Below are 24,858 nucleotides of genomic sequence, written 5' to 3'. Positions count from 1 at the left end.
GGTACCTCTTCTTTCTATTTTCATGCTCTTCCTTTATCTCTCTTTTTTCCTCCTCTTGTGGGACTGGAGGGATATCACGCACTTTACACAAAGTTTTAAGTATATCTATATGAGGAGACCTTATCAAATAGAGACAATACCTATAATTTGAGAGGTGAATTTATGTGTAAGGTGTGGGTGTAATATGTGGAAATATGCTAACATCTTACCTGAGAAATATAGATAATGCAAAATAACATGTATGCATACTGAGATGTTTTTCTTGAATTTGATTACTTGTATTTGTTGAAATTCGTAATAAAAAATTCAGATTATGAAAAAAAAAAAAAGGGAACATATTCTAATCAAGTCTCACGAAATGATACATAGTTTTCATGAATACATGAGTCAGTGAGAGATTTCAAACTCACCCAAAGGCATATACATCTGCAGCCTTAGAAAAGGGAAGTTTGTCTTCATCCTTGCCAGGGGCCATCTCACGCACAATTTCAGGGGCCAAAAAACACAACCAATCATGGCTCAACTTCAACTCATTTTCACGCCTATCGAAGAAACAACAGAGAAGATCTTGGTAAAGGTGGAAACACTGCCAACAGAATTTGTTATAAAATAATTTTATCTAAAATATGTATACTGTTTAGCCAGAACATTAAAACCACCTGCCTAATATTGTGTTGGCCCCCCTCGAGCCACCAGAACATCTCTGATTCGTCAAGGCATAAACTCCACAAGACCCCTGAAGGTGTCCTGTGGTATCTGCCACCAAGACGTTAGTAGCAGATCCTTTAAATATTGTAAGTTGCGAGGTGTGGCCACAATGGATTGGACTTGTTTTTCCAGCATTTCCCACAGATGACATCGGAAAGAGATCTGGGGAACTTGGAGTCAACACCTTGATCTCTTTGTCATGTTTTTTAAACCATTTGTAAAGGATCTGCCAGGCACAACTTCTGTGTATACGCCCATAGGTAATCAGTCTGCACCTGAGTCTATGTCTCTGAGACTGAATTATGTAATGATGGGGGTAGGGAAACGGACAAGTGAGCCCTAATCTACCCGCCACTCTGTCCCTGCCTACTTGCAACGACCCGCCCTAGGCGACGGGGTACAACTGGGCGGCGGTCCCTACGCTCCGTAAGTGCACGAGACAAATAGACAAGGGTACACAAAGCTAAGGGAAATGGGGCAGTTGCCCACGGCAACACCGTGAGCAACAAGAGTAGTGAACGAGCCGAGTCAAACCAGGAGTGAACAAGGTACCAAACGCAGAGCAGGAGAGTAGTCAGTAAGCCAGGGTCAGTATGGAGCAGGATCAAATAGTTAGAAGCTGTAGCTGGGCCAGGAAACCACACGAGAAGAATCACAAGCAAAGGAGGAACAGGAAAGGCAGGTATAAATGGACAGAGGGCGGGAGCTAGCTCCGTCTGGCCAGGCTGTGATAGGCTCTCCCGCTCCTAAGCCTGCCATTCTGAGTGTTGGAAGATGGAGTCAGTCTCAGAGACATAGACTCAGGTGCAGACTGATTACCTATGGGCGTATACACAGAAGTTGTGTCTGGCAGATCCTTTACACCATTCTTGAACAATGTCTGCATTTTGCAGGGGGCATTATCCTGCTGCTTTCAAGTGGTTACTGCCATGAAGTGGTGTACTTGGTCTGCAACATTGTTTAGGTAACTGGTACATCCATGGGGGCACGATCTAGCTGACCATGTGAGCGGACATGTATCTAAAGAGCTCTGGTCACCTACACTCCTAATATACTATCCTGGCATAGTATATGCCCGTTGACACTGTTCAAATTATCAGTCTATTAACTAGATCAGGTACTCCAACAGCCTCGGACTTCATTATGGTAAAAATCATCCCTAGTACAGCAGTACAAACTTTCACATACTTTGCGAGCAAAAAAGGCCCAGCCTGGCAATCCAAGGCAGACCATCTTGAAAAAAGCAGGCGGAATAATATGCGGGTCTGCTGGAGCGCACAGAGGGCCAACACCCCGAAAAATTTGCAGAGGGCTGGTTAAAAGGAATATCTGGACTCCTTCTCCAGGCAGCTGCCATCCAGAGCCGCATGGAGACCCTTCCTGATGTGGCTCTTAAATTATTTTTTTTTTAAATGGTTATATTTATTAATTTTCAAAGTACAAAAGTACAAGTAAATACAACATAAGTACCTGGTTGGAATAACAAGGCACCATGGTTACAAGACATTCAAAGTACAGATAAGGCAGTGAACAGATGAAGGAGTATGACAATACAGGATATACTTTGCTGCCAACAAGTAGCTTGGCTCTTAAACTTTAAGGACCCGGACAAAAGACTCTCCTTGGCATGGAAAGAGGGTCATATCAAGTTGAGTGATGTCCCATTCTCCTTCTTCACGGACTTAAGTGGAGCTGCAGAAGCACAAAGCATCCTTTGTGGCTGTCTAGAAATGGCTGAGAGATAACGGCATATCTTACGCCATTGCCTTTCCGGCCCATCTGCGTATTGTTTGGAATGGCTGAGTACAATTTTTTTTGCTACTTTAGAGGCATCTGCCTGGCTGAATGGCCTACCTGGTCGCTTGGCGCTGCTTCATTACTATCTTTTCCATCTAATGTATGCCTGCAGGTATGCTATGATCTTATAACCCTATGACGGCCTGCTTGGCTCAGTGCCCCAACTGGATTGCTGCGGGACTTTTGTTTTTTTATCTCCTGTTCCAGTACAGAAGTCCAGGTGATGGTCATTTATTCTGTGGACATCTCATAATAGTTAGCTAAACAGCCCTGAGTGTACAGGTCTATGTAGAAGGGGTGGGATTAACGGGGGGGGGTTAATAGATGGCTTACTGATGCATTTGTATGTTTACCCCACTCTTGGGTAATGTTCAATTATAGTTAAGGTCAGTAATGTTGCTCTGTCTTCATTTTACATACCGATATGACGTTAAGCTGATTACATATACTTTTCCCCAAACATATTGTTACTTCTGTATGTTTATAATGCAATGTGATCTTGGTGTCCGACTGCTTCTGCTATTGTTGACACCCACATCTTTCCTACCTCTCCTATATATACATGGCTAGCACTAAACTAAAAATGTATAGTGTGGAACTTAAGGGGTATGAACAACCCCCTTAAGCGAAACTTGTCATTTTTTGTTGCACAAAATCACAACCCTGACATACTATGTCTCTTTAAGATGCATTTACTAGCACAGAAGCTCCCCGCTCTCAGCCAGAGATGGGTGGACTGGATACATCACTCATGCCACTGTAATTACTCCTGAGGGGTTTTGGTGTTTGTGCGCAACTCACTTCGCTTTGCAGTTAATTTTGTTATATGTCAGACAACAAAAGTCGCTATATTTTCTTAGCTTATATGGTTAACACTCTTAAAATGGTGCGGCTGATAATATAGGACCCGCCCCCAGTGGATATGGAGATCTTGAGGCACGCCTTATTATTTGCTCTGAATTTTCAGATTATCTAATTCTCTGTACAGGTGACTTTAACTTGGTCCCTGAACCCCTCATGGACATGATGTCTTTCTCCCCTATGCCTGCCCTTACCAGAAGTTCCACTGTTTTTAAGAAATGGCTGGATGAGGTAGGGTGATGTGACGTGTGGCGATACCTCAATCCTAATGTAAAACTTCTCCAGTTATTCTCCCACACATAGATCTCTGTCCCATATAGATAACACTTTGGCCTCCCCCCGAAATATTGCAGAGGTGACTTATCGCCCAAGGGAGATCTCAGACCACTCTCCTCAGCTAATTTCCCCATCCGTAGTCCATCCTGTAGCGCATCTACCCGTTTTGGTTATCTTAATTCCTCCAACCAGAGAGAATACGGCAGAAAGACTCCATAAAGAAAACTGTGAGCTGCTATGTAAGTATAAGGGGGATGGATTCGTTTAAGGAATCTGTATTTAAGGGGTCTGGAGTCTGTATTTGTTTAAGGGGTCTGTATATAGGGGGCCTGGTCTGGGGTCTGTGTTAGTTTAAGGGGTCTGAGGTCTGTATTTAGGGGGTCTGGTCTGAGATCTGTATTAGTTTTAAGGGTCATGGAGTCTGTATTTGGGGGGTCTAGAGTGGGGTCTGTATTAGTTTAAGGGGTCTGGAGTCTGTATTTAGGGGGTCTGGTCTGGGGGTCTGTCTCAGTTTAAGGGGTCCGGGGTCTGTATTTAGGGCGTCTGGTCTTACTAGCTTATCTCGCTAGGAATAGTTCTGGTTCTCCTTTCTGGTCCTTATCTTGTCGATCAAAAATGGGCATCGTCAAATTTGTACGCCCTTAGCCATGTGCACGAGCGTGATTTTCGGGTAGTCTGGCAGCGGACTTTTAGCCCACATGGCCGCGTCCATTATTTTCAATGAGCCTGGACCGCAGAACACGTCCATAATAAGGCATGCCCGTTCTTTCTGCGGTCCAGGCTCCCGGGCCATGCACGGTCGTGTGCAAGGCCCCATAGGAATGAATGGGGCCACAATTCTCCTGTGGATTTTCGGGGGAATTGCCGCCCCAAAAGCACGTTCGTGTGCATGGGGCCCTTACTCTTGATAAAGTTACCCAAACTACAGCTACCCTCCCTCCTGGGAAGGCCCCAGGTCCTGACGGACTCCCTGACGATATATACATATAAACGTTATTGTGATGATCTTGGCCCACAGCTATTAGCCAAGTATAATGCCAGTTTTGATTTGGGCACTCTGCCTGCCTCTTTATATGAGGCCTCAATCATGTACTACCAAGGACAGGAAAAAATTTATAAGAATGTGGTTCATATAGTTTCATTTCATTGATCAATTGTGACTGTAAAATATTAGGTAAAATACTGCTTATTTCGAGTCCTTTCAGGGATATGATGTTGGCCTTGCACCTGCTGGTCTCACCTGCTGCTACTATTAAATTGATTCAGCTTTACATCACTCATCAGGCTTAACTCACACCCCTGAGTTTACATCGGGCCGGGATTGTCTCCAACTCCTGTTGTCACAGGTGTGCTCAGGAGGCTCCGGACTTCTGGCACCACATTAGGGCATGTTCCTATATTGCCTCAAATTAGAAAGAATATTGTAAGCACTCTCAGCAATATTCTAGGGACTCCTATACCTCTTGAACCCAAGTTATGTCCCTTTGGTTGTTTAGACGATGATGATTTGTGGCCTCACACCGGCAGATTTTCCTCCGAGAATCATTGTTAATGGCCCAAAGGGCTATTGCATTGCAATAAATGTCTCCAGCCTCTGCCACTCTTGCTCCATGGGTCAAATTAATAAAATGACACTCTTCCGCTTGAAAAAGTTCTATACCGCCACTGCAAGTCAACGAAAAAATTCATATTATAATATAGCTCATGGTGAGGTTCTGAGTTAACCTTGACATCGACGGGGCAAGATGAGTGATGTTTGGTTTGGTGATATATCACTGTGCCATTTCATATTATTAATGTAGGGCTCTACTGTATATCCAGCATCTGTCATTGTTTTGATCCTTGTTGACTTTGGAAATGATGATTTAGGACATAGTAATTGTGTATTTCCTTTTATTACTTGTTACTGTTTGCTATAATGGAAAAACTGAAATAAACCGAATTCAAAAGTAACATCAACAGGATTGCCAGGACACAGGGTTTTCTGTGAAGAACATTGACCAGGTTATCATGCTGTCTCTGTCGGCTTGCCTTCTTCCCATAATGCATCCTGGTCCTCTTTTCCCCAGGTAAGCGATGTGCACGCACATGATATAGAAGTAAATGTGGTTCATCAGACCAGGACACCTTCTTTCATAGTCCAGTTCTCATGCTCCCGTACCCATAGTAGGCGTAGGCATAGCCGGCGGTGGAAATGGGTTTGCATGGGTACACTGACCAGTTTGTGGCTACGCACACCCAAATGCAGCAAGCTGCAATGCAGTGTATGTTCTGACACTTTTCTACCATAGCCAACAACAACTTTTTTACCAATTTGTGCTACTGTAGGTCTTCTGTGGGATTGGACCAGACAAGCTAGCCTTCGCTCCCCACGCACATCAATGAGCCTTGGGTGCCTATGACCCTTTTGCTAATTCACCGGTTATCGTTCCTTGGACCTGTCGTTTTAGAGGCGCTCTGACCCAGTCCTGTAGCCGGCACAATTTGGCACTTGTCAGAGTCGCTCAGTACCTTACACTAGCCCATTTTTCCTGTTTAAAACACATCAATGTCAAGAACTGACTGTTCACTTGCTGCCTAAAATATTCGACCCCTTGAGAAGTGACAATGTAACAAGATAATCAATGTTATTAACTAAATGTCAGTGATTTTAATATTATGGCTGAATGGTGTATAGTAAATCTATTTCCTCCGACTTCTGGATATGGTCTTACCTTCCCTCTTGCACAACTCCTGATATTCCAAAGAGACCAAAGTCTGTGATAATCACTTTGCCATTTTCATAGAAAACATTCTTTGATTTTAAATCTTTGTGTACAATTCCTTTGGCGTGCAGGTAACCCATACCCTGAAAAAAAGAAACCCATATGTATAATTAAGAATATAATTACGACACATAAACATGATGTTTAGCTTTTTCTAGTTTATGTGCTATTAGTTCTAATATCCATTTTTTTTGTTAGCCATTGCTTGCAGGGACTGTACCAAGGTACAATGTGCTCTGAACTGGCTTACTACCAATAAACTGTCACAATGTTACTACCTACTAGTTGTTAAAGTCGCTGTCAGGATTCAAACCCGGAAACTACCTGGAATGAGCTCTTCTCCTTGAGCCACTGGTGCTGGTGGACTGCTCTAGTGTCTAGCTTTTCTTGATTCCTGCCTATCAGGATTCCTTGATAGATTGGTTTCACCTTTTTTGCTTTCTATAAAAGTCTGGCCCTTGCACTTCCTTCTCGCCATACTTTTGAGCCTCCTGCTTGTGGTCTTGTTCCTCTCTGCCACATGTTACTACCAACATGTGTACCGAACTTGGACTTTTTCCTGACCCCATCTCTGCCTCACGTAACTACCTATTGCTCTTTATCTGTGTACCAAATCTGGACTCTTACTTGATTACTCTTGCTGTTTGCACCCTCCTGCCTGATCGTTTCAGCCACTGGACTCCGAATCTGCCACAGTCCCTGACAGGATTATTCCCATCTCGGACATTTATGAAATATCCTAAGGATATGCCATAAATGTCCAATAGATGCGGGTCCCACCTCTTTTACCTGCCCTATTTCTAGAACAGGGCACCTGACGACTGGGTTATTCGGTGGCCAGTTTTTCTGAAAACAGTCAAGTGCGCTTTTCCAGAACTCTCATAGAAGTGAATGGAGTTCCGGAAACAGCATAGGAAAACACGCTCAACTGTTTCTGGAAAACCTGGCCACTTTGTAACTTCGTAGCCGAAGCCCTGAGACAGCGGCAGGCGGTTGGACGAGGGTCAGGGAAGTCCCGTTATAGAGATAGGTGTGGGACCCGCATCCTGTGGATATGACATAAAGTACGACATGTCAATACCTCTTAAAGTTTTCTGCTAACTAATAGTAAATTGCTTATATTTTGCTACACATTAATGTAACTTATACACATCTGAATACAGTGGACTCAACAATGAGTCCACTGTATTCCTTGTTAGCTGATACTAGTCAAATGACACAATGTTCTTTTTTTGTGCCGTTTAGGTTTGTAGGTAGAATACTTTTCAGTGTAAGGCCCTGTTCACCCTGAGTTTTTTGCAGACAGAAAAAAATCTGCCTCAGAATTCCTCCAGGAAGGTTTTTACAGCCTCCTATTGATTTCAATGGGAGGTCAGAGGTGGAAACCGCGGCAAGAAAGGACATGCTGCTTTTTTTTCCGCGAGTGGCCAAAAGCCATCCAGGAAATAAAATGCCTCTGACTCCCATTTAACTCAATGCGCGGCGATTTTGGACGTTTTTTGGCGCTGATTCCGAAGCAATTTCTGGGTTAAAATCAGAGCTAAAAAACTCTATGTGAACTGACCCTAATAAGCTGCTATAAAAACAAACAAGTTTAGTATGATGACTGATTGGTCAGCGTCATACACTCCTCTGTACAACGCCCACTTGGTCTAAAGTAAAAACACGCCCAGTTGGGCATTAAGAAAGTAATTAGCATAAAGCTAAAATCGCTCCTGACGTGGTAAAAATAGATTGTTTTTCTAAATAAAAAGCACTGCTGTCACCTACATTACAGCGCCGATCTCCTTATGTAGGACATAGGGCACTTCTAATGTGGTGACAGAGTCTCTTTAAAAGTTTTTATACCAAGTATACCATAAACCTGGGTACTGGCATTCGCACAAGATCATCAATATCAATATTTCCCTTAGATGTGTCATGTATACAGAATACAGGGGTATAGTCCTGTCTAGAGCCATCTACCTTACCAGTAACGTAAATATAATTCCAGATTAGACACTGCAACCCTTATATAGATGTTTTAAATGGAGCTTTCATTCAGCACGTTGCACAACTCTCATTTATTTTAATATAGAGAGAATGCACATTTGCTTGCAGCTCTGTATCAGCGTCCCGGACTATAATTAGCGCATTCTTGGGATTGGTGAGGGTCATAATGTTTTGATCCCCATTGATCAGTGTTTTAAAGAAACAGTACATCAGCATATTATAAAACTCTTTTGTGTTGAGTTAGTGTAATGCTCTCTCTATAAAGTTGGCTCCTTTTATTGACACTATGTTGTGTTTTTTTTGAACAATAAAAAAAACTATTTCTTGTTTTAACCCCTTCCCGACATCCGCTGTATAAATACGGCGCACGCCGGGTGGGGGAATATGGAGCGGGCTCATGGGCTTAGAGCTTTAGCGCGATCCCGCTTGTTTAACCCGTTAAATACCGCGTTCAATAGAGATCGCGGCATTTAAATGACTAAAAACAGGGGGGCGACCCCCTGTAACGTCTCAACGGCACCACCGCGGCGAGATCGGGTGGAGCCGTTGGTTCACACGGCTGCCTGGGGGTCTGACGAAGTCCCCCAGGTCGGCCATCTTGGTACTCCTATGAAGCTCTCCCTCCGGCAGGGCTTCATAGGAGACTGTCAGAATCACGATATACTGCAATACAGTAGTATTGCAGTATATCGTGCAAGCGATCTAACGATGGCTGGTTGAAGTCCCCCAGGGGGACCAATAAAAAATTAAAAAATGAGTTAAATAAAGTTGTTTTTTTTGTGTAAAAAAAAAATTAAAAGTTCAAAAAACCCCCCTTTTCCCATTTTCCCCCTAGAGCATAGTAAAAAAAAAACAAAACTAAAAATAAAAGGGTATCGCCGCGTCCGTAAAAGTCTGAACTATCACAATATATCATTATTTAACCCGCACGGTGAACGCCGTAAAAAAAAAAAAATTGTAAACGCCAGAATCTCTATTGTTTGGTCACCCCATCTCCCATAAAAAAATGAAATAAAAAGTGATCAAACCGTCACATTTACACCAAAATGGTATTATTAAAAACTATAGCTTATCCCGCAAAAAAATAAGCCCTTATACAACTTAATCGACGGAAAAATAAAGAAGTTACGGCTCTCGGAATTTGGCGAAACAAAATAAATTTTCTTTTTTACCCGTAGGTTTTTACTTGTAAAAGTAGTAAAACATAGAAAAAAACTACACATATTTGGTATCGGCGTAATCGTATTGACCCATAGAATAAAATTAACATGTTGTTTTAATTGTACAGTGAATTCCGTAAAAATGGCGCGCAAAAAAACTATGGCGGAATCGCTGTTTTTTTATTTTCTACCCCACAAATAATTTTTTGCCCGTTTCCTAGTACATTATACGGCAAAATAAATGGTGCTACGAAAAACTACAACTTGTCCCGCAAAAATCAAGCCCTCATAGTACTATATCGACGGAAAAATAAAGGCGTTATGGCCTTTGGAAGGTGGAGAGGGAAAAACGAAAATGAAAATCTGAAAAAGGGCTGCGGCGTGAAAGGGTTAAAATAAAAAGAGAGGACGGCTTGTTTATGTATATTCTAGGCAAAACCAAAGAAAGGTCAATTAGTCAGTACTAACAAGAACTATCTAAACTCCTCTATGTATTCCTGTCAGCTGCACCATTTACATTTTCCATTTGTAGTCCATGCTAGTAATAGCATGACATGATTATTACCACAGAGCAGCTCTTGGTATACCTCCTCCTTGCTGCATTACCTAGTTTGAGCGAAGTGCCTGTTACAGGACCTGCAGGTCAAGTATCCTGCTTCCCTATGAAGTGAGTCCATAAAGTATAATCATGTGAGAGTTTCTCCATCAAGATGGAGCTAGAACATATCATGGATTGCCCAGGGACAGATACATTTATTAGTAAGGCTCTGTTAACATCTGCATTGTAATTTTGTTTATAATGGAAACCACAACACAGTGCAGGATCTGTCATACATGTGATACCACACGTGCTCAACTGACCCCATTGACTTATAATCGAGTCCATCGGGTTCTGTTGTAGTGTTTGTCATTTTGACGGGAACAATAGTGCTGTATACCCAAAAACAAGTTGCTTTGTCATTGCAATGTCACCATCATAAACAGTTCAATTGTTTACCTATATAGACAAACTGAATCTTTACCTTAATAATTTCTTGAGCAATCTGACGAGTTTTATTGATGTCAAGTGAGGCTTTGGGATCCCTCACGAATGCATGAAGTGTCCTTCCTTTGCAATAACTGAAACATAATAGCAGATGGTTGAATTTGTGAAAACAGTTTATATTGCTTAGTTATGTCAATATTATCATTCACCATGTCCAGGCTTCCCAGACATGGACTGCGAGAAGTCAAGCTTACTTAGAACATGGACTGCGAGAAGTCAAGCTCACTTAGAACATGGACTGCGAGAAGTCAAGCTCACTTAGAACATGGACTGCCAGAAGTCAAGCTCACTTAGAACATGGACTGCGAGAAGTCAAGCTCACTTAGAACATGGACTGCGAGAAGTCAAGCTTACTTAGAACATCGACTGCCAGAAGTCAAGCTTACTTAGAACATGGACTGCGAGAAGTCAAGCTCACTTAGAACATGGACTGCGAGAAGTCAAGCTCACTTAGAACATGGACTGCGAGAAGTCAAGCTTACTTAGAACATGGACTGCGAGAAGTCAAGCTTACTTAGAACATGGACTGCGAGAAGTCAAGCTTACTTAGAACATGGACTGCCAGAAGTCAAGCTTACTTAGAACAAGTATCAGACTTCCTCCTGAGAAGGAAGGATGGCATGTGTTGGAAAGCCTAGCGTTTGGCCTACAGTTATTTCATGTGTATGGCCACCTGGACATTATAGCAATCACATAGATAACACTATTAGGCCTTATTCACACGAACGTGTGCATTTTGCGCGCGCAAAAAATGCTGCGTTTTTTGTGCGTTGCAGTGCTGTGTGTCATCAGTAGTTGGTGAGTGGCTGCGTGATTTTCGCGCATATGACATCATTATGACACTTGGTTTTTATGTTAATAAACAGAAATGAAGGAGGTGGTTATATTTATGCCTTCATTTCTTTAACAACTGTTGCACGAATAACGCGCAGCACACGGAAATGCGTCCGTGTGCCGCGCGTGATTTCCACTCTCCTATTGACTTCAATGGGTGCATGATGCACGAAAAACGCCCAAATATAGGACATGTCGTGAGTTTTACGCAGTGGACACACTTATATTGGAGGTCTCTGGGGTCTCGGTCCCTAGTTCTTCCGAGGCGGCCCTTTTATTTATGTTCCCTATGCCACTACCCATTTACAAATGCTCCCTAATTAGGCACCTACTTCAGGCTGCCAAATCGGTTATCCCCCACAAGTGCAAAACGGCAGTTCCTCCACTGTTGGATGACTGGTTTCAGGAGGTTGCCTTAATACAGCGTATGGAACACCTCCTGGCTCAATCCCCGGCTGCTTCTGCACGATATACGGACACTTGGTCTCAATGGCTTCTGTTTCTCTCTTCTCCAACCTACTGTAGTGTAGTGGCTTGAGGCACAGTACCCATCCACCCCCATGAGACTTCATCTGAGAGGAGACTGTATGTGAGTGCGGAGGGGTTTTCTTGCCCCACCCAGGTTTTTATTTTTTGTGTCCGCTGCGTGAAAATCACAGACTGTCTGAACGGCCCCATTGAGTTACATAGGTCCGTGCGACGCACGTGATTTTCACGCGCGTATCACGGTCGTGAACTACGTTCGTGTGAATAAGGCCTGGTGTGAAGAATAATTAAAAGTGGAAGGTTCAATGGCGACATCTAACAAGAATAGATTTGAGAAATAAAAATCGTCAAAGTTGTAGTCAAAATACGTTTTCTATGTATTTATCTCAGGAGTGGGCCTTACATTACAGCTTTTCAATCACCTCATGTCTGAGACACCTGACTACTATTGGCAGAGTGATTCGCCTATGTAGGATTAATTTCTGCTGTTCAACTATTACATATGAATAGTGTCAGTAATAATAATACATTTTATTATTATTATTATTATTAATACAACAAAAGCTATCGTGGATTATTACCTGATATCAAGCAACCATATTAGATACACCCTTCATAGGAAAACATTTTTTTAGTGTCCTTTGTTTGCTTAAAATGACTCACCTGGTAATGATGGCCAAATGTGGAGCATGCATGCAAGCGCCCATGAACAGCACCACATTCTCATGCCGTGTCTGTCTATAGTTCATCACCTCCTTCTTAAAGAGTTTTAAATGGTCTTGATTGTTGCCATCTATTTCCAATAAACGAATTGCTACTTCTCCATGCCATCGTCCCCTGTACACCTTCCCCCATCTTCCCTGACCAATAAGTTCATCAAGTTCAATTTGTTCAAAGGGTATGTCCCATTCCTGTAAATAGACGCTGGTTTGGCTGGCCTTGCGGAAAATCATTCCTCTGAAAGTACCACTTGTGGATCTTGAATTTGGGAGCTCATCCAGTTCATCATCATCATATTCTGGCTCAGATTTATTAGGTTCTTGCTCCTCACACTGTTAAAAACAATATATTCATCATTCCACAAAATTCAGATTTAATCATTTAGATACATACATCATAGACATACTTTAATCATAGATATGCATTAATCAGTTTCCCCCACCCCATATAAAAAATAGATAACCGCTAGAGTAAACTTTTGTCCCACCCAGAAAAATATTAAGGCTCTGTTCACACTAGTGGCAAGCCCTCCATTTCTGACAGAGTAAAAAGGGAAGCCTAGCAAACCCTATTGACTGTAATGTGATCTGTCAAGTTTCAGAACAGCATGGCAAAATACGCGATTTTGCCAGTTAAACGCAACGGAAACATGATTAAGCAGAACCGAAGCCAATTCGTGGCGTAAATGAAGTTGCAATCAATAGGGATGTCAATGGAAATGTAGAGACAAAAGTCAGTTTGAAAGGAGTCTAATAAGTAAAAAAAAATCAATAGAATATTTTACTGTTTATCAGAAACCTCAGACATCATTAAATAATAAGCGGAATAAACAATATGAGGGCGATACAATTAATACCAGTTAGAAAAAAAGGAAGCTGTCATTCAATAAATAGAAATAACCCAAAATTGCCCCAAGAGACAAGTAAATACATAAATAATTCAGAAAATGGATATAAAATGTAATGAGTGTTTTTTTATGAAGCACAATTTATTTCTCTGCTGTATGACAGAACAACAATGCCTTCTAGTGGTGGAAATGTCAAAGTACGTAGCCCACTATACCTCTGCTTCATGTTCTTCCACTACATCTGTTTCCATCTCGGCCTCAGCACTAATAAAAAATATTGTAGGTGTAAATGCAATTCAAAAGGCTTAAATTAAAAACACACAGAAAACGTCTTCTGACTGTAACAGTAAGGGCATGACCACACGTGGCGGATTCTGTGGCGGATCTGCCCAAAATGTGCAGTAAATTGATGCGGACTAGCTGCTGCGGACTGCGGTAAAAGTGCTTCCCTTCCCTCTATCAGTGCAGGATAGAGAGAAGGGACAGCACTTTCCCTAGTGAAAGTAAAAGAATTTCATACTTACCGGCCGTTGTCTTGGTGACGCGTCCCTCTTTCGGCATCCAGCCCGACCTCCCTGGATGACGCGGCAGTCCATGTGACCGCTGCAGCCTGTGATTGGCTGCAGCCGTCACTTAGACTGAAACGTCATCCTGGGAAGCCGGACTGGAGACAGAAGCAGGGAGTTCTCGGTAAGTATGAACTTCTATTTTTTTTACAGGTTGCTGTATATTGGGATCGGTAGTCACTGTCCAGGGTGCAGAAACAGTTACTGCCGATCGCTTAACTCTTTCAGCACCCTGGACAGTGACTATTTACTGACGTCGCCTAGCAACGCTCCCGTAATTACGGGAGCCCCATTGACTTCCTCAGTCTGGCTGTAGACCTAGAAATACATAGGTCCAGCCAGAATGAAGAAATGTCATGTCAAAAAAGCAAGACGCATCCGCAGCACACATAACATGTGCATGACAGCTGCGGACTTCATTGCGGAATTTAGAATCTACATTGAAGTCAATGGAGAAATTCCGCCATGAGGCCGCAACCAGTCCGCCACAACTCCGCAACATCCAGTGCATGCTGCGGACACCAAATTCCGCACCGCAGCCTATGCTCCGCAGCGGAATTTTCCGCTTCGTCTAAACGAACCCTACTAAATAGAAGTGGAAGTCAATGGAGAAACGGCTCCGCTGCGGATTAACGCTGCGGAGTGTCCGCAGCGGAATTCAAGAGCAATTCCGCCACGTGTGGCTTTGCCCTTATAACGGCACAAAGACAACAATAATGGATAAGCCAATGACTTATTCACAGTTGTTTGCTTAGATACATGCAGGTTCTGGGGCTTATCCGCTCTCTTATACTGACAGAATTTGCGCCATTACAAATAGCCAGAAAATCTGCCTTGCACTCTCAACACTGCTTAGAGGGCTTGTCCAGAAAATGAATGTTATCTTTGTATAATTAATTAAAAGTTATACAATTTTCTTTTGTATTAATTGCTCATGGTTTTCAGGATCTCTGCTTGTTGTTATTCAGTATTAACATTCATTGTTTACTTCCAGTGGATACAATCCGGTCCATGATCATGTAAAGGACACACAGGTGATCGGCTCATTAGTTACAGTATGTGTATTAGAGCTGTAACTACTAATGATCCCAGCACCTGTGTGTCCATCACATGACCATGGATAGAAATGGATCCACTGGAAGTAAACAATGAATGTTCCTACTGAATAACAACAAGCAGAGATCTTTAAAACCGTGAGGAAACAATGCAGAAAGACTATTAGAAAATTGTATAACTTTTAATTATACAAAATATAACTTTAAATTAGCTGAAAACGGACAATCCCTTTAATTCTTCCCCATAGCAGACCACTATAACATATTCACTTCATGACTGTCAGTTAATAGTCTCCGTGTCACATGTCCCCTGATAAAAGGAACTCTGAAAAGTCATATGTATAGACATCACAACAGTGATGTTTCCGAATTTTTTATGCTATGACTACAAATGCATTATTCAGTGATTCTCCCTTCAGAGACATGATTTTTTTTAAATATATTTTTATTATTAACTTCATGTTGCACGTAAACATGCATTCATTAAAGAGGTTGTCCGTTTTACATAGAATTTTTTCAAATGTCTTATAAACCTGAATATAGGCAACTTACTAATACATTAGAAGTTTGAAGCTCTTCCGGTCCCTACCTGAAAATGGCCGCTGATGGAGGGGAATGTGAGAAGACATGTCTATCAGCCTCCTCTATGGCAACACACTGCATTGGTTGGACGTCCAGGACCTGCGCAAGCGCAGATGAAAGTGTTCGCTTATCTTACTACCAAGTTTTCATCTGCGCTTGTGCCGGGCCTAGACGTCTAGAAAACTAGTGTAGGCACAGTGTGATGCAATAGGGGAGGCTAATGGACGTGCAGAACTTCTAATTCAAAATATATTAGTAAGTTGCCTATATTCAGGTTTATAACACATGTGAAAAAATATTAGTAATGCGGCCAAGCCCTTAAATGCATTTGTGGTGTAAAATCGACTAGCATCCATGCGTAACCAAGGATCTCTATTCATGCAAGTTCGCTGACACTGTTTGCTGTGTCTGTTTAAGGAATTGTCCGGTTTCAGCAAATTAGTATTATTTTTTGTATAAGTAAAAGTTATTGAATTTTCCAATATACTTTCTGTCTTAATTCCTCACAGTTTTTAAGATCGCTACTTCTTGTTATTCATTATTTACATTTAAAATTCTATCCTGGTCATGTGATGGACACACAGGTGCACAGCTCGTTACAGTGTATCAGAGCTGTGTTGTGTAATGATCCCAGCACCTGTGTGCCCATCACATGACCATGGACAGAATTTTATCCGTTGGAAGTATACAATGAATAACAACAAGCAGAGATATTGAAAACTATGACAAATTAATTCAGAATGTATATTGAAAAATTGTATAACTTTTAATTGTACAAAAAATAACAATGCTTTTCTAAAACCGGACAACCCCTTTAAATGGGGTATTCTGGTTCCAGCAAATAAAGGTTATTTTTTGTATAATGAAAAGTTATAAAATTATTTTTAATATACCTTCTGTATTAATTCCTCACTTTTTTAAGATCTCTGCTTGCTATCATTTAAGAGGAACTTTTATCTTATCTTCCAGAAAGTAAAAATCTGTCCTGGTCATTTGATGATCATTCAGATGATCGGGTTGTTAGGGTAGGTACACACTAGGCGTAAGCACTGCAGATTTTCCATAACTAATTTCATTGCGGAAAAACCGCAGCATCTTACAGTAGCAACAGTCTGGATGAGATATGAACAAATGTCTTCCACACACAGTAGAAAAAAATAACTGAAAAAACGTTCATAAATTGACCTGTGGTGCGGTCCTGTTGCAGAGTTTCCCCCATTGTACGCAATGGGGAGGTAAAACCCGCAACAAAGAGCTATGTGTTGCGACTTTTGCAATGGAAACGCTGCGATTCCGCCACAAAAATCGCAAATGAGAACCCCAGTTTTAGTGATTAGTGGAAGTAGCAGAGGTTGGGCCCCCAACAATCAAACATTTATTACCTATCCTTTGGATAGGCTATAAATATGTTTTGTGGGAAAAACAATATACAATATCTGACAGAATACAAAGAGACTTAATAAAAAAGCAAACAAACAAAAAACATTTGGGCCACTCTTTATTACCTGATAATTTCTGGGGGTTCAGTTGTCTGTGTTACTGGTGATGGATTCAAGACTTCTAGGGGTGAGAAAAACAAGAAATGTTTAAAGGACACTGCGGAACTAGGTTTGCTAAATATGTAAGGCGGTCCTTTTCAATGTACAGGTTGTGCTGCAAAAGAATATATATTTATATACATACATACACACACAGATCCCATATATAAATAAATAAATATATATATATATATATATATATATATATGTATATATCTATATATAGATATATATAGATATATATATATAAACATATATATATATATATATCTATAGATATATATTTATATATTTAATTGGCACATTCGAAAAAATAATAAGTGGCACTTTGTGAAATCTGACGTCTTTCTTTTTAAAAGTACCGATTAATTATTGGATTAACAATTCATTATGCAAATTTTTTTTTTACTGTATTGTCCATTTGACATTGGTAATATAAATGTTGCATCTAATAGAAATGAAACATATGGTGCCATCTAGTGGTAGGTCACGTGTACTGCAACCCTACGCTCAACTCATTTACGAGGAAAAGCATATAAAGTGTTGCCAAGGAGCCAAATTACATGTGTCAGGAACCATGCAATGATTACATCAGAATTGTTAGGCCTCCTTCACACACACATTTTTTCCAGCGTTTTGATAAGCATATAAACATTTTTTGGTAGTGTTTTTTATTTAGTGTTATTTTGTGTTTTTTAAGTCCTATAGAGAAGCCCATATAATAAAACACCAGAAAAAACTGACCCCAAAAACACCACAAACCAAAATACTATATAGGCCTTCTCTTATTTTATTAAAGACTTTAAAGAGGCTCTGTCACCAGATTATAAGTGCCCTGTCTCCTACATAATCTGATTGGCGCTGTAATGTAGATAACAGCAGTGGTTTTTATTTTGAAAAACGATCATTTTTGAGCAAGTTATGAGCAATTTTAGATTTAGTTTCTTAATGCCCAACTGGGCGTGTTTTTACTTTTGACCAAGTGGGTGTTGTAAAGAAGTGTATGAGGCCGACCAATCAGTGACCAATCAGTGTCATACACTTCTCATTGTTCCAGCCCAGCATGATCCACAGCACAGTGAGATTGTGCAGTGAAAGAAGCTGGGCTGGAACAATGAGAAGTGTAGGACACTGATTGGTCACTGATTGGTCGGCCTCATACACTTCTTTACAACACCCACTTGGTCAAAAGTAAAAACACGCCCAGTTGGGCATTAAGAAACTAAATCTAAAATTGCTCATAACTTGCTCAAAAATGATCGTTTTTCAAAATAAATACCACTGCTGTTCTCTACATTACAGCGCAGATCAGATTATGTAGGAGATAGGGCACTTATAATCTGGTGACAGAGCCTCTTTAAAGTAATATCTAGCCGTAGCGTTTTTGGGCAAAATAAAAAGAAATGCACAAAAAACACGGCAAAATACACTAGCGGAAATTTGAGTAAACGCTGTGTGTGAATCCACCCTAATATGTATACTTTTCCTGTCCCTTAGGGCAAGTTATTTTATTTATTCCATAAGATTTCTGTGTAATCTTAAACTACTTAAAAGAGAGTAATAAGTAAAATGGTCTTTAAATGGGGAATCCAGTCACACGAAATTATCCCCCATCCACAAGATAGGTGCTAATTGTTAGATCGGTGGGAGTCCAACTCATCAACCGCCAGAATGGGGGTCCCGTGTCCTCCGTTGTACTCAGCTGCAAGCCCGCTGCCAGGATGCGGTAAATGCAGTGCAGGTTGGGCATGCACTATGTCACTCCATTTAAAGTCTATGGCACTGACAGAAACTGACGAGTCGAGCGTTCGGTGGGGGTCTTAGCGGTTGGACACCCCACTGATCTAACAGTCTTTGCCTATACAATGGATAGGTTATAACTTCTTGTGACTGGAATACTCCTTTAAGGTTAGGTTCGCAAAGCACATATTGTTGTTTTTTTGGGGGGTTTTACCCATAACAGGCGTAGATCCTATAGGGCAGACAAGTATAAACTAAGGACATAAGGCTGGGTTCACACGTCACGGTCAAAATGCGTTCTTTTGCCATGACCGCGGAAAAACCATGCCGTCTAGTTGAGGTTTTTTTTAAATTGTGGTAAAATGATGTGGATTTTGCCCCGAGTCTCGTAAAAAAAATGCTTTTTGACCGCAACGTGTAACGTGTCAGCCCTACCTAAGTCTTTCTTTCTCCTTTTTTTCAACTTTTGGGGGGGGGGGGGGAATGTGGATTTGACAAAAAAATTAGCATTAACACCTAAATGTGTGAACACCACAGGCATTGAAGGCAAATCGATCCACTTTTTCTCTAAACCAGCGTCACTCCTGAGCACTTCACTTGAATGGGGCTGTGTTGTAATTCTCTACAAAGGTATTTATCAGTGTTGTTGGTGGAAAAAAAATCTCCTTTACAAGAAAAAAAACCATAATTATTTTCATAAGTACTGGTCTGAAGACAAGGCTCTGAGTGTGTTTGTCTCTTTAAGAAAGATAGAAATGGCAGCACAACAACATTAATTATATACTACCATAAACTTCCACACCCTTACGTTGTGATGTTGTGGTTTTCTGTCCATGTTGTTTTACCGTAAAGTCAACTTTGTTCAATATTTGTATGCAATAAGTATTCTACTATAAACCTTAGACTAGTACTTGCATGTTTGACTATCCTATGCCAAGGAAGACATTTAAAGCCCATACATTACGCTCTTGTGTCTCCAAGAGTGAGTAATCTTTATTTGGTACAAATCAACAGCCGTGTTAAAAAATACAAATCCTCCTACAGTAATCCTCCGATGTCCTGCAAGGAAACCAGAATAGGTCACAACCTCATCATTGAAGATGTGAGGTCCGAAATAGATCACGTGCTATAGACCCAATACAACTTGGTTGGGGAAGAAAGGAAAATAGGAAAAAAACAGGGTCGGTTAGTAAACTCACCTGGGAAGATAAACTGTTGTCTATGCTGGATGTAGTACGCAGCTTTTAATAAAAGATGACAGCAACCACCCAGGCAGAATGAGAAAAACAAGCAGTTAGAGAGTATCAGGAGACCTGCCAGAGACGGCCCCACATGCACTTAGTGAATAGTCCGCATGCTGACTGACTGAACACAGCTCTTGTCAATAAGAGTATTCCTATGTCGAGTCCCAGGTGGGTACAGACGGGTGTTGGTAGGATTTTATCTGCCGTTACGAACCTACAGTATGTTATCTCAATAAAAAATGTACATTTACGTGTCAAATGCTACTAAATAAACATAGACATATAGAAAATAGAGCTTAAACGCCAACAGGTATATTAATGTAATCAGTTTATATGGCAGAGTCAATTGGTAGATTATCTTAGTAGCATCATGAAGCAGCATATATACTGTATAATATTATGTACACACCCGTACATAACTTCAATGGGTGTGTGCTGCGCGAAACATGGGCAAGTATAGGACATGTCGTGAGTTTTACGCAGCGTACATACGCTGCGTGAAATTCACTGACAGTCTGAACGGCCCCATTCACTAACATAGGTCCGTGCGGCGCGCGTGAAAATCACGCGCGTAGCACGGACATATAACACGTTCGTGTGAATAAGATCTAATTTTGATTCCCTCTGACATGGATGTCAGAACTGATCCCATGCTTTCCTATAGGCGCGGTTTTGGCATCCGATGCCTCAGTCGTTGCGCTGGACCTCTCCACATTGCATGCATCCTTTTTATATCAGGCAGTGTCTGGTGATGGACAGCAGACCATTTGTCATCAGTTGTGTCCGGGCTCATGCATAAACCCAGCCTTAAAAAGTTCTATAAGTCAGGAATAGATCATATTGACTAATATTACTCAAAATGACATACTGCCAAAAAATAAAATAAAACTTATATAAGTATGAGGTAATAGCACTCAAGATAGAAAATGTGTGGTTCTACTGCCTGTCTGTATACTCAGAAGCTGCACAATATACTCTTACTACGGTTTAAAATCTTACATTCAAGAAAACTGTCAACGAGACCATCACTGGGTAGTCAGGGGTTATTCTTGGCCATAAATACTGTAATCGTGTAGAAAACGGCAGCACCACAAACAATACATAAAATCTTATTTTCAGTGTTAGGCCTTATTCACAGGAACGTTTTCTCGTGAGTTTGCGGTCTGTTTATAACAACTGATCGCACACTGACCAATATAATTCGATGGGGTTATTCCTAAATCCATATTTTTCCACGGAGTGTGTGTCTGTTGCGTGAAACTCAACTCATGTTCTATTCTGGTCCGTTTTTGCTGATCAATCTCGCCCATTGAACTCTATGCGTATGTGAAACACATGAATAGCACACGTACGACATCCCCGCATAGACGGAAAACAGACAGTCATATGCATAAATAACGGACGCAAATCAGACACGCTCGTGTGAATACGACCTTAATCAAACCATTGAAAATAATTTCACAAATAAAGAATAGAATAGTATATAATGACCACTTCCAGTTTTATAACTATTGTTTTCTGAAATGACAGCTATGCAATATATGGTCAGCATTTCAACCACTCCGGGAATGTTTTCTTGCAATATAGTAAGCGCTTTTTTCCCATAATTTCCATCTCTATCAAACACTGAAATAATTCTGTGGTTATGAACGCTAGTGCTGCATCTAACTGTGTGGAATAATGAATTTCCTGGATAGCACAGCAATGTAATACAAGAGCACTGAATTTCTTCAATGCAATGATGATCTAATCCTTGAAAACTGACAAAGGTCACACAGACTGTTTATGTCTCATTTTTTCCATCCCTGCTTTGCATGAGGTTCAGCCAACAGCCTGAATCACTTTTTCCTTGTGTCACTCACTAAGCGACGAGAAAACGCAGCTGTCAGTCGACAGAATCCCACAGCTGTCAGTCTATATGGCTCCACCAAAGTATTTTTACATTGGCATCTTAGTGTATGAAAGCGATGCTTGGCGCTATTAGTACTAGAAAGCAAAGCAGATATGCCAATTACTTTGTGTATGTTCACATGTAAACGGAATTTTACACTTTATACACAGATACAATATATATACGTGGTTGACAAACTTTGCTATGACCCTGAGTAAAGTCAGCCATACACATTAGATAGCCGTTGGCCAACTCTCTCCTGATTCCCACATTCAATGGAAGGAGAGGAATAGCTGCTGCCAGACATCTCCAGAAAAGGTTACTTCATCTGCTTCCTCTTCCTTCAACAGTTAGGGCATGTTCACACGTGGCGGATTTCCTCCGCAACTGTCCGCATCAATGCCGCACCTAATCCGGGTTGCGGATTACGGCTGCGGATCTGCCCAAAATGTGCAGAAAATTGATGCGGACTAGCTGCTGCGGACTGCGGGAAAAGTGCTTCTCTTCTCCCTATCAGTGCAGGATAGAGAGAAGGGACAGCACTTTCCCTAGTGAAAGTAAAAGAAATTCATACTTACCGGCCGTTGTCTTGGTGACGCGTCCCTCTTTCGGCATCCAGCCCGACCTCCCTGGATGACGCGCCAGTCCATGTGACCGCTGCAGCCTGTGATTGGCTGCAGCCGTCACTTAGACTGAAACGTCATCCTGGGAGGCCGGACTGGAGACAGAAGCAGGGAGTTCTCGGTAAGTATGAACTTCTATTTTTTTTGACAGGTTGCTGTATATTGGGATCGGTAGTCACTGTCCCGGGTGCAGAAACAGTTACTGCCGATCGCTTAACTCTTTCAGCACCCTGGACAGTGACTATTTACAGACGTCTCCTAGCAACGCTCCCGTCATTACGGGAGCCCCATTGACTTCCTCAGTCTGGCTGTAGACTTAGAAATACATAGGTCCAGCCAGAATGAAGAAATGTCAAGTTAAAAAAGCAAGACGCATCCGCAGCACACATGACATGTGCATGACAGCTGCGGAATTCATTGCGGAACTTAGAATCTCCATTGAAGTCAATGGAGAAATTCCGCCATGAGTCCGCCACTGCTCCGCAACAGACAGAGCATGCTGCGGACACCAAATTCCGCTCCGCAGCCTATGCTCCGCAGCGGAATTTTACGCATCGTCTAAACGAACACTGCTAAATTAAAGTGGAAGTCAATGGAGAAACGGCTCCGCTGCGGATTAACGCTGCGGAGTGTCTGCAGCGGAATTTAAGTGAAATTCCGCCACGTGTGAACCCAGCCTTAGGGTATGTTCACACGACAGCGTCCGTAACGGCTGAAATTACGGGGATGGTTCCCCTAACCAAACCGTCATCATAATGCTACTTTAAAAGGGTATTCATATGATGGTAACTGATCACGTATCGCTAGGATATGCCATAACTTACGGATTAGCATGAAGGATAAGGTTAAAGATCATTCAGCTAAAATTTGTTTGTTTCTGCAGCAGGCGCATGGATTTCTGCAAGTTCCATTTAACTGAATGGAATTGATTTTCGGTCGCAGAAATTTCTGCAACAAAATCTACCATGTGTGACTGCACCCTGCAAAAAAGTGGAAATTCTGGAGAGAAATTCCGCAGTGTCAATGCAACATGTGGACGTTCCCGTAAGAGTATGTCCCCACAGGCCGGATATGCTGCAGATTCGCTGCAACTATTTTAGTTGCAGCGGAATCTCAAAAATCGGTCACAGAATTTCGCAGCAAATAGTGAAATAGTGTGATTTTGCGGCGCATATTGCTGCAGAAACGCAATATACTGCAACAAAAGCAGCATTTCCGCACAGAACCCGCAGCATAAAGTGACATGCTGCTGATTTGAAAGCCGCACCACATAACATTTTTCGCTTAACTTTTCTGGCTTTTTTTTTTTCATGATGTGGCTGAGATTTGCAGAAATTGTATCAGTTTGCTGCTACTGCAAATGCTGCGGAAATTCCAAGAGCTGCAGCTCCTTCACAGTATTTCCCTGTACAGCAACGCTCCCGGCCACCTGCTATACAGAGATCTACAACACAGCCCCATCCCCTTGTATTGTCTCCGGTAATCTCGGCCGCATCTGTGACGGAGGCCTCTAACAGAGCCTCCAACGCAGATGTGAACGAGGCCTAACCCGACACATATCTGGAGGAAATCTGTTCCATCAGTCAGAAAATTTATTGTACACAAATTAAAATTGTTCTCTATAGTTAGGGGTATTTACTATACAAAAAAAATGCATTTGGTGCAATGTGAGGATACGTTATTTTCCACCATATGCAAGATTTTCCCATATGAAAATTGTTTATATGCACATAGTATTTGCCCCTTTCCCACATGGGAATTAATATTGGATGGTCAAATTAAGTGACACGTTCAATTGTATACTTCAGTACGAAAGGCAATTTCTGTTAGGGTACCAGTACACCTAGCGGATAATGTCAAAGGTCACGTGTTTTAACTGTAAAAAATGCACACAAAAAAAGAAAAGCAGCAATTTGTGGTAAAACCGTGTGCGGCTCTGCAACATGGCACATTACAAGTCGGTATCCGAGCATCTTCTATATATCATCTCATTTATTGTATTCTTCGATACATATGATACATAAATCATTGAATTAGATCATGAGCAGGTAGGAGTTAACACCTTGTTTGGCTAAAGCTGTGTTCAAATGGATTAAAAGTCACAAATTATTCATGTAGCATGCAAAGA

At 41.5% G+C, this 24,858-nt stretch overlaps 1 protein-coding gene across 2 annotated transcripts in view; it reads right to left on the bottom strand.

The window, feature by feature from the left end:
- KSR1 (kinase suppressor of ras 1) overlaps positions 1–24,858 on the bottom strand; it is a 163,494-nt gene that overhangs the window by 21,226 nt on the left and 117,410 nt on the right. The window contains exons 11-17 of one of the 2 annotated variants that reach the window (XM_075852833.1): positions 20,172–20,213; positions 17,200–17,254; positions 13,707–13,755; positions 12,588–12,976; positions 10,582–10,678; positions 6,357–6,490; positions 411–542 (exon numbers count right to left, since the gene is read on the bottom strand). In XM_075852833.1, the coding sequence (XP_075708948.1) occupies positions 411–542; positions 6,357–6,490; positions 10,582–10,678; positions 12,588–12,976; positions 13,707–13,755; positions 17,200–17,254; positions 20,172–20,213 (898 nt within the window). The remainder of the gene's footprint in view (positions 1–410; positions 543–6,356; positions 6,491–10,581; positions 10,679–12,587; positions 12,977–13,706; positions 13,756–17,199; positions 17,255–20,171; positions 20,214–24,858) is intronic. The other variant, XM_075852832.1, reaches the window with a different exon arrangement.

This window comes from Rhinoderma darwinii, chromosome 2, assembly GCF_050947455.1.
Source record: "Rhinoderma darwinii isolate aRhiDar2 chromosome 2, aRhiDar2.hap1, whole genome shotgun sequence".
NCBI lineage: Eukaryota > Metazoa > Chordata > Amphibia > Anura > Rhinodermatidae > Rhinoderma > Rhinoderma darwinii.
The sequence above is the reverse complement of the archived record's forward strand: the minus strand, read 5'-3'. Positions and strand labels throughout refer to the sequence as shown.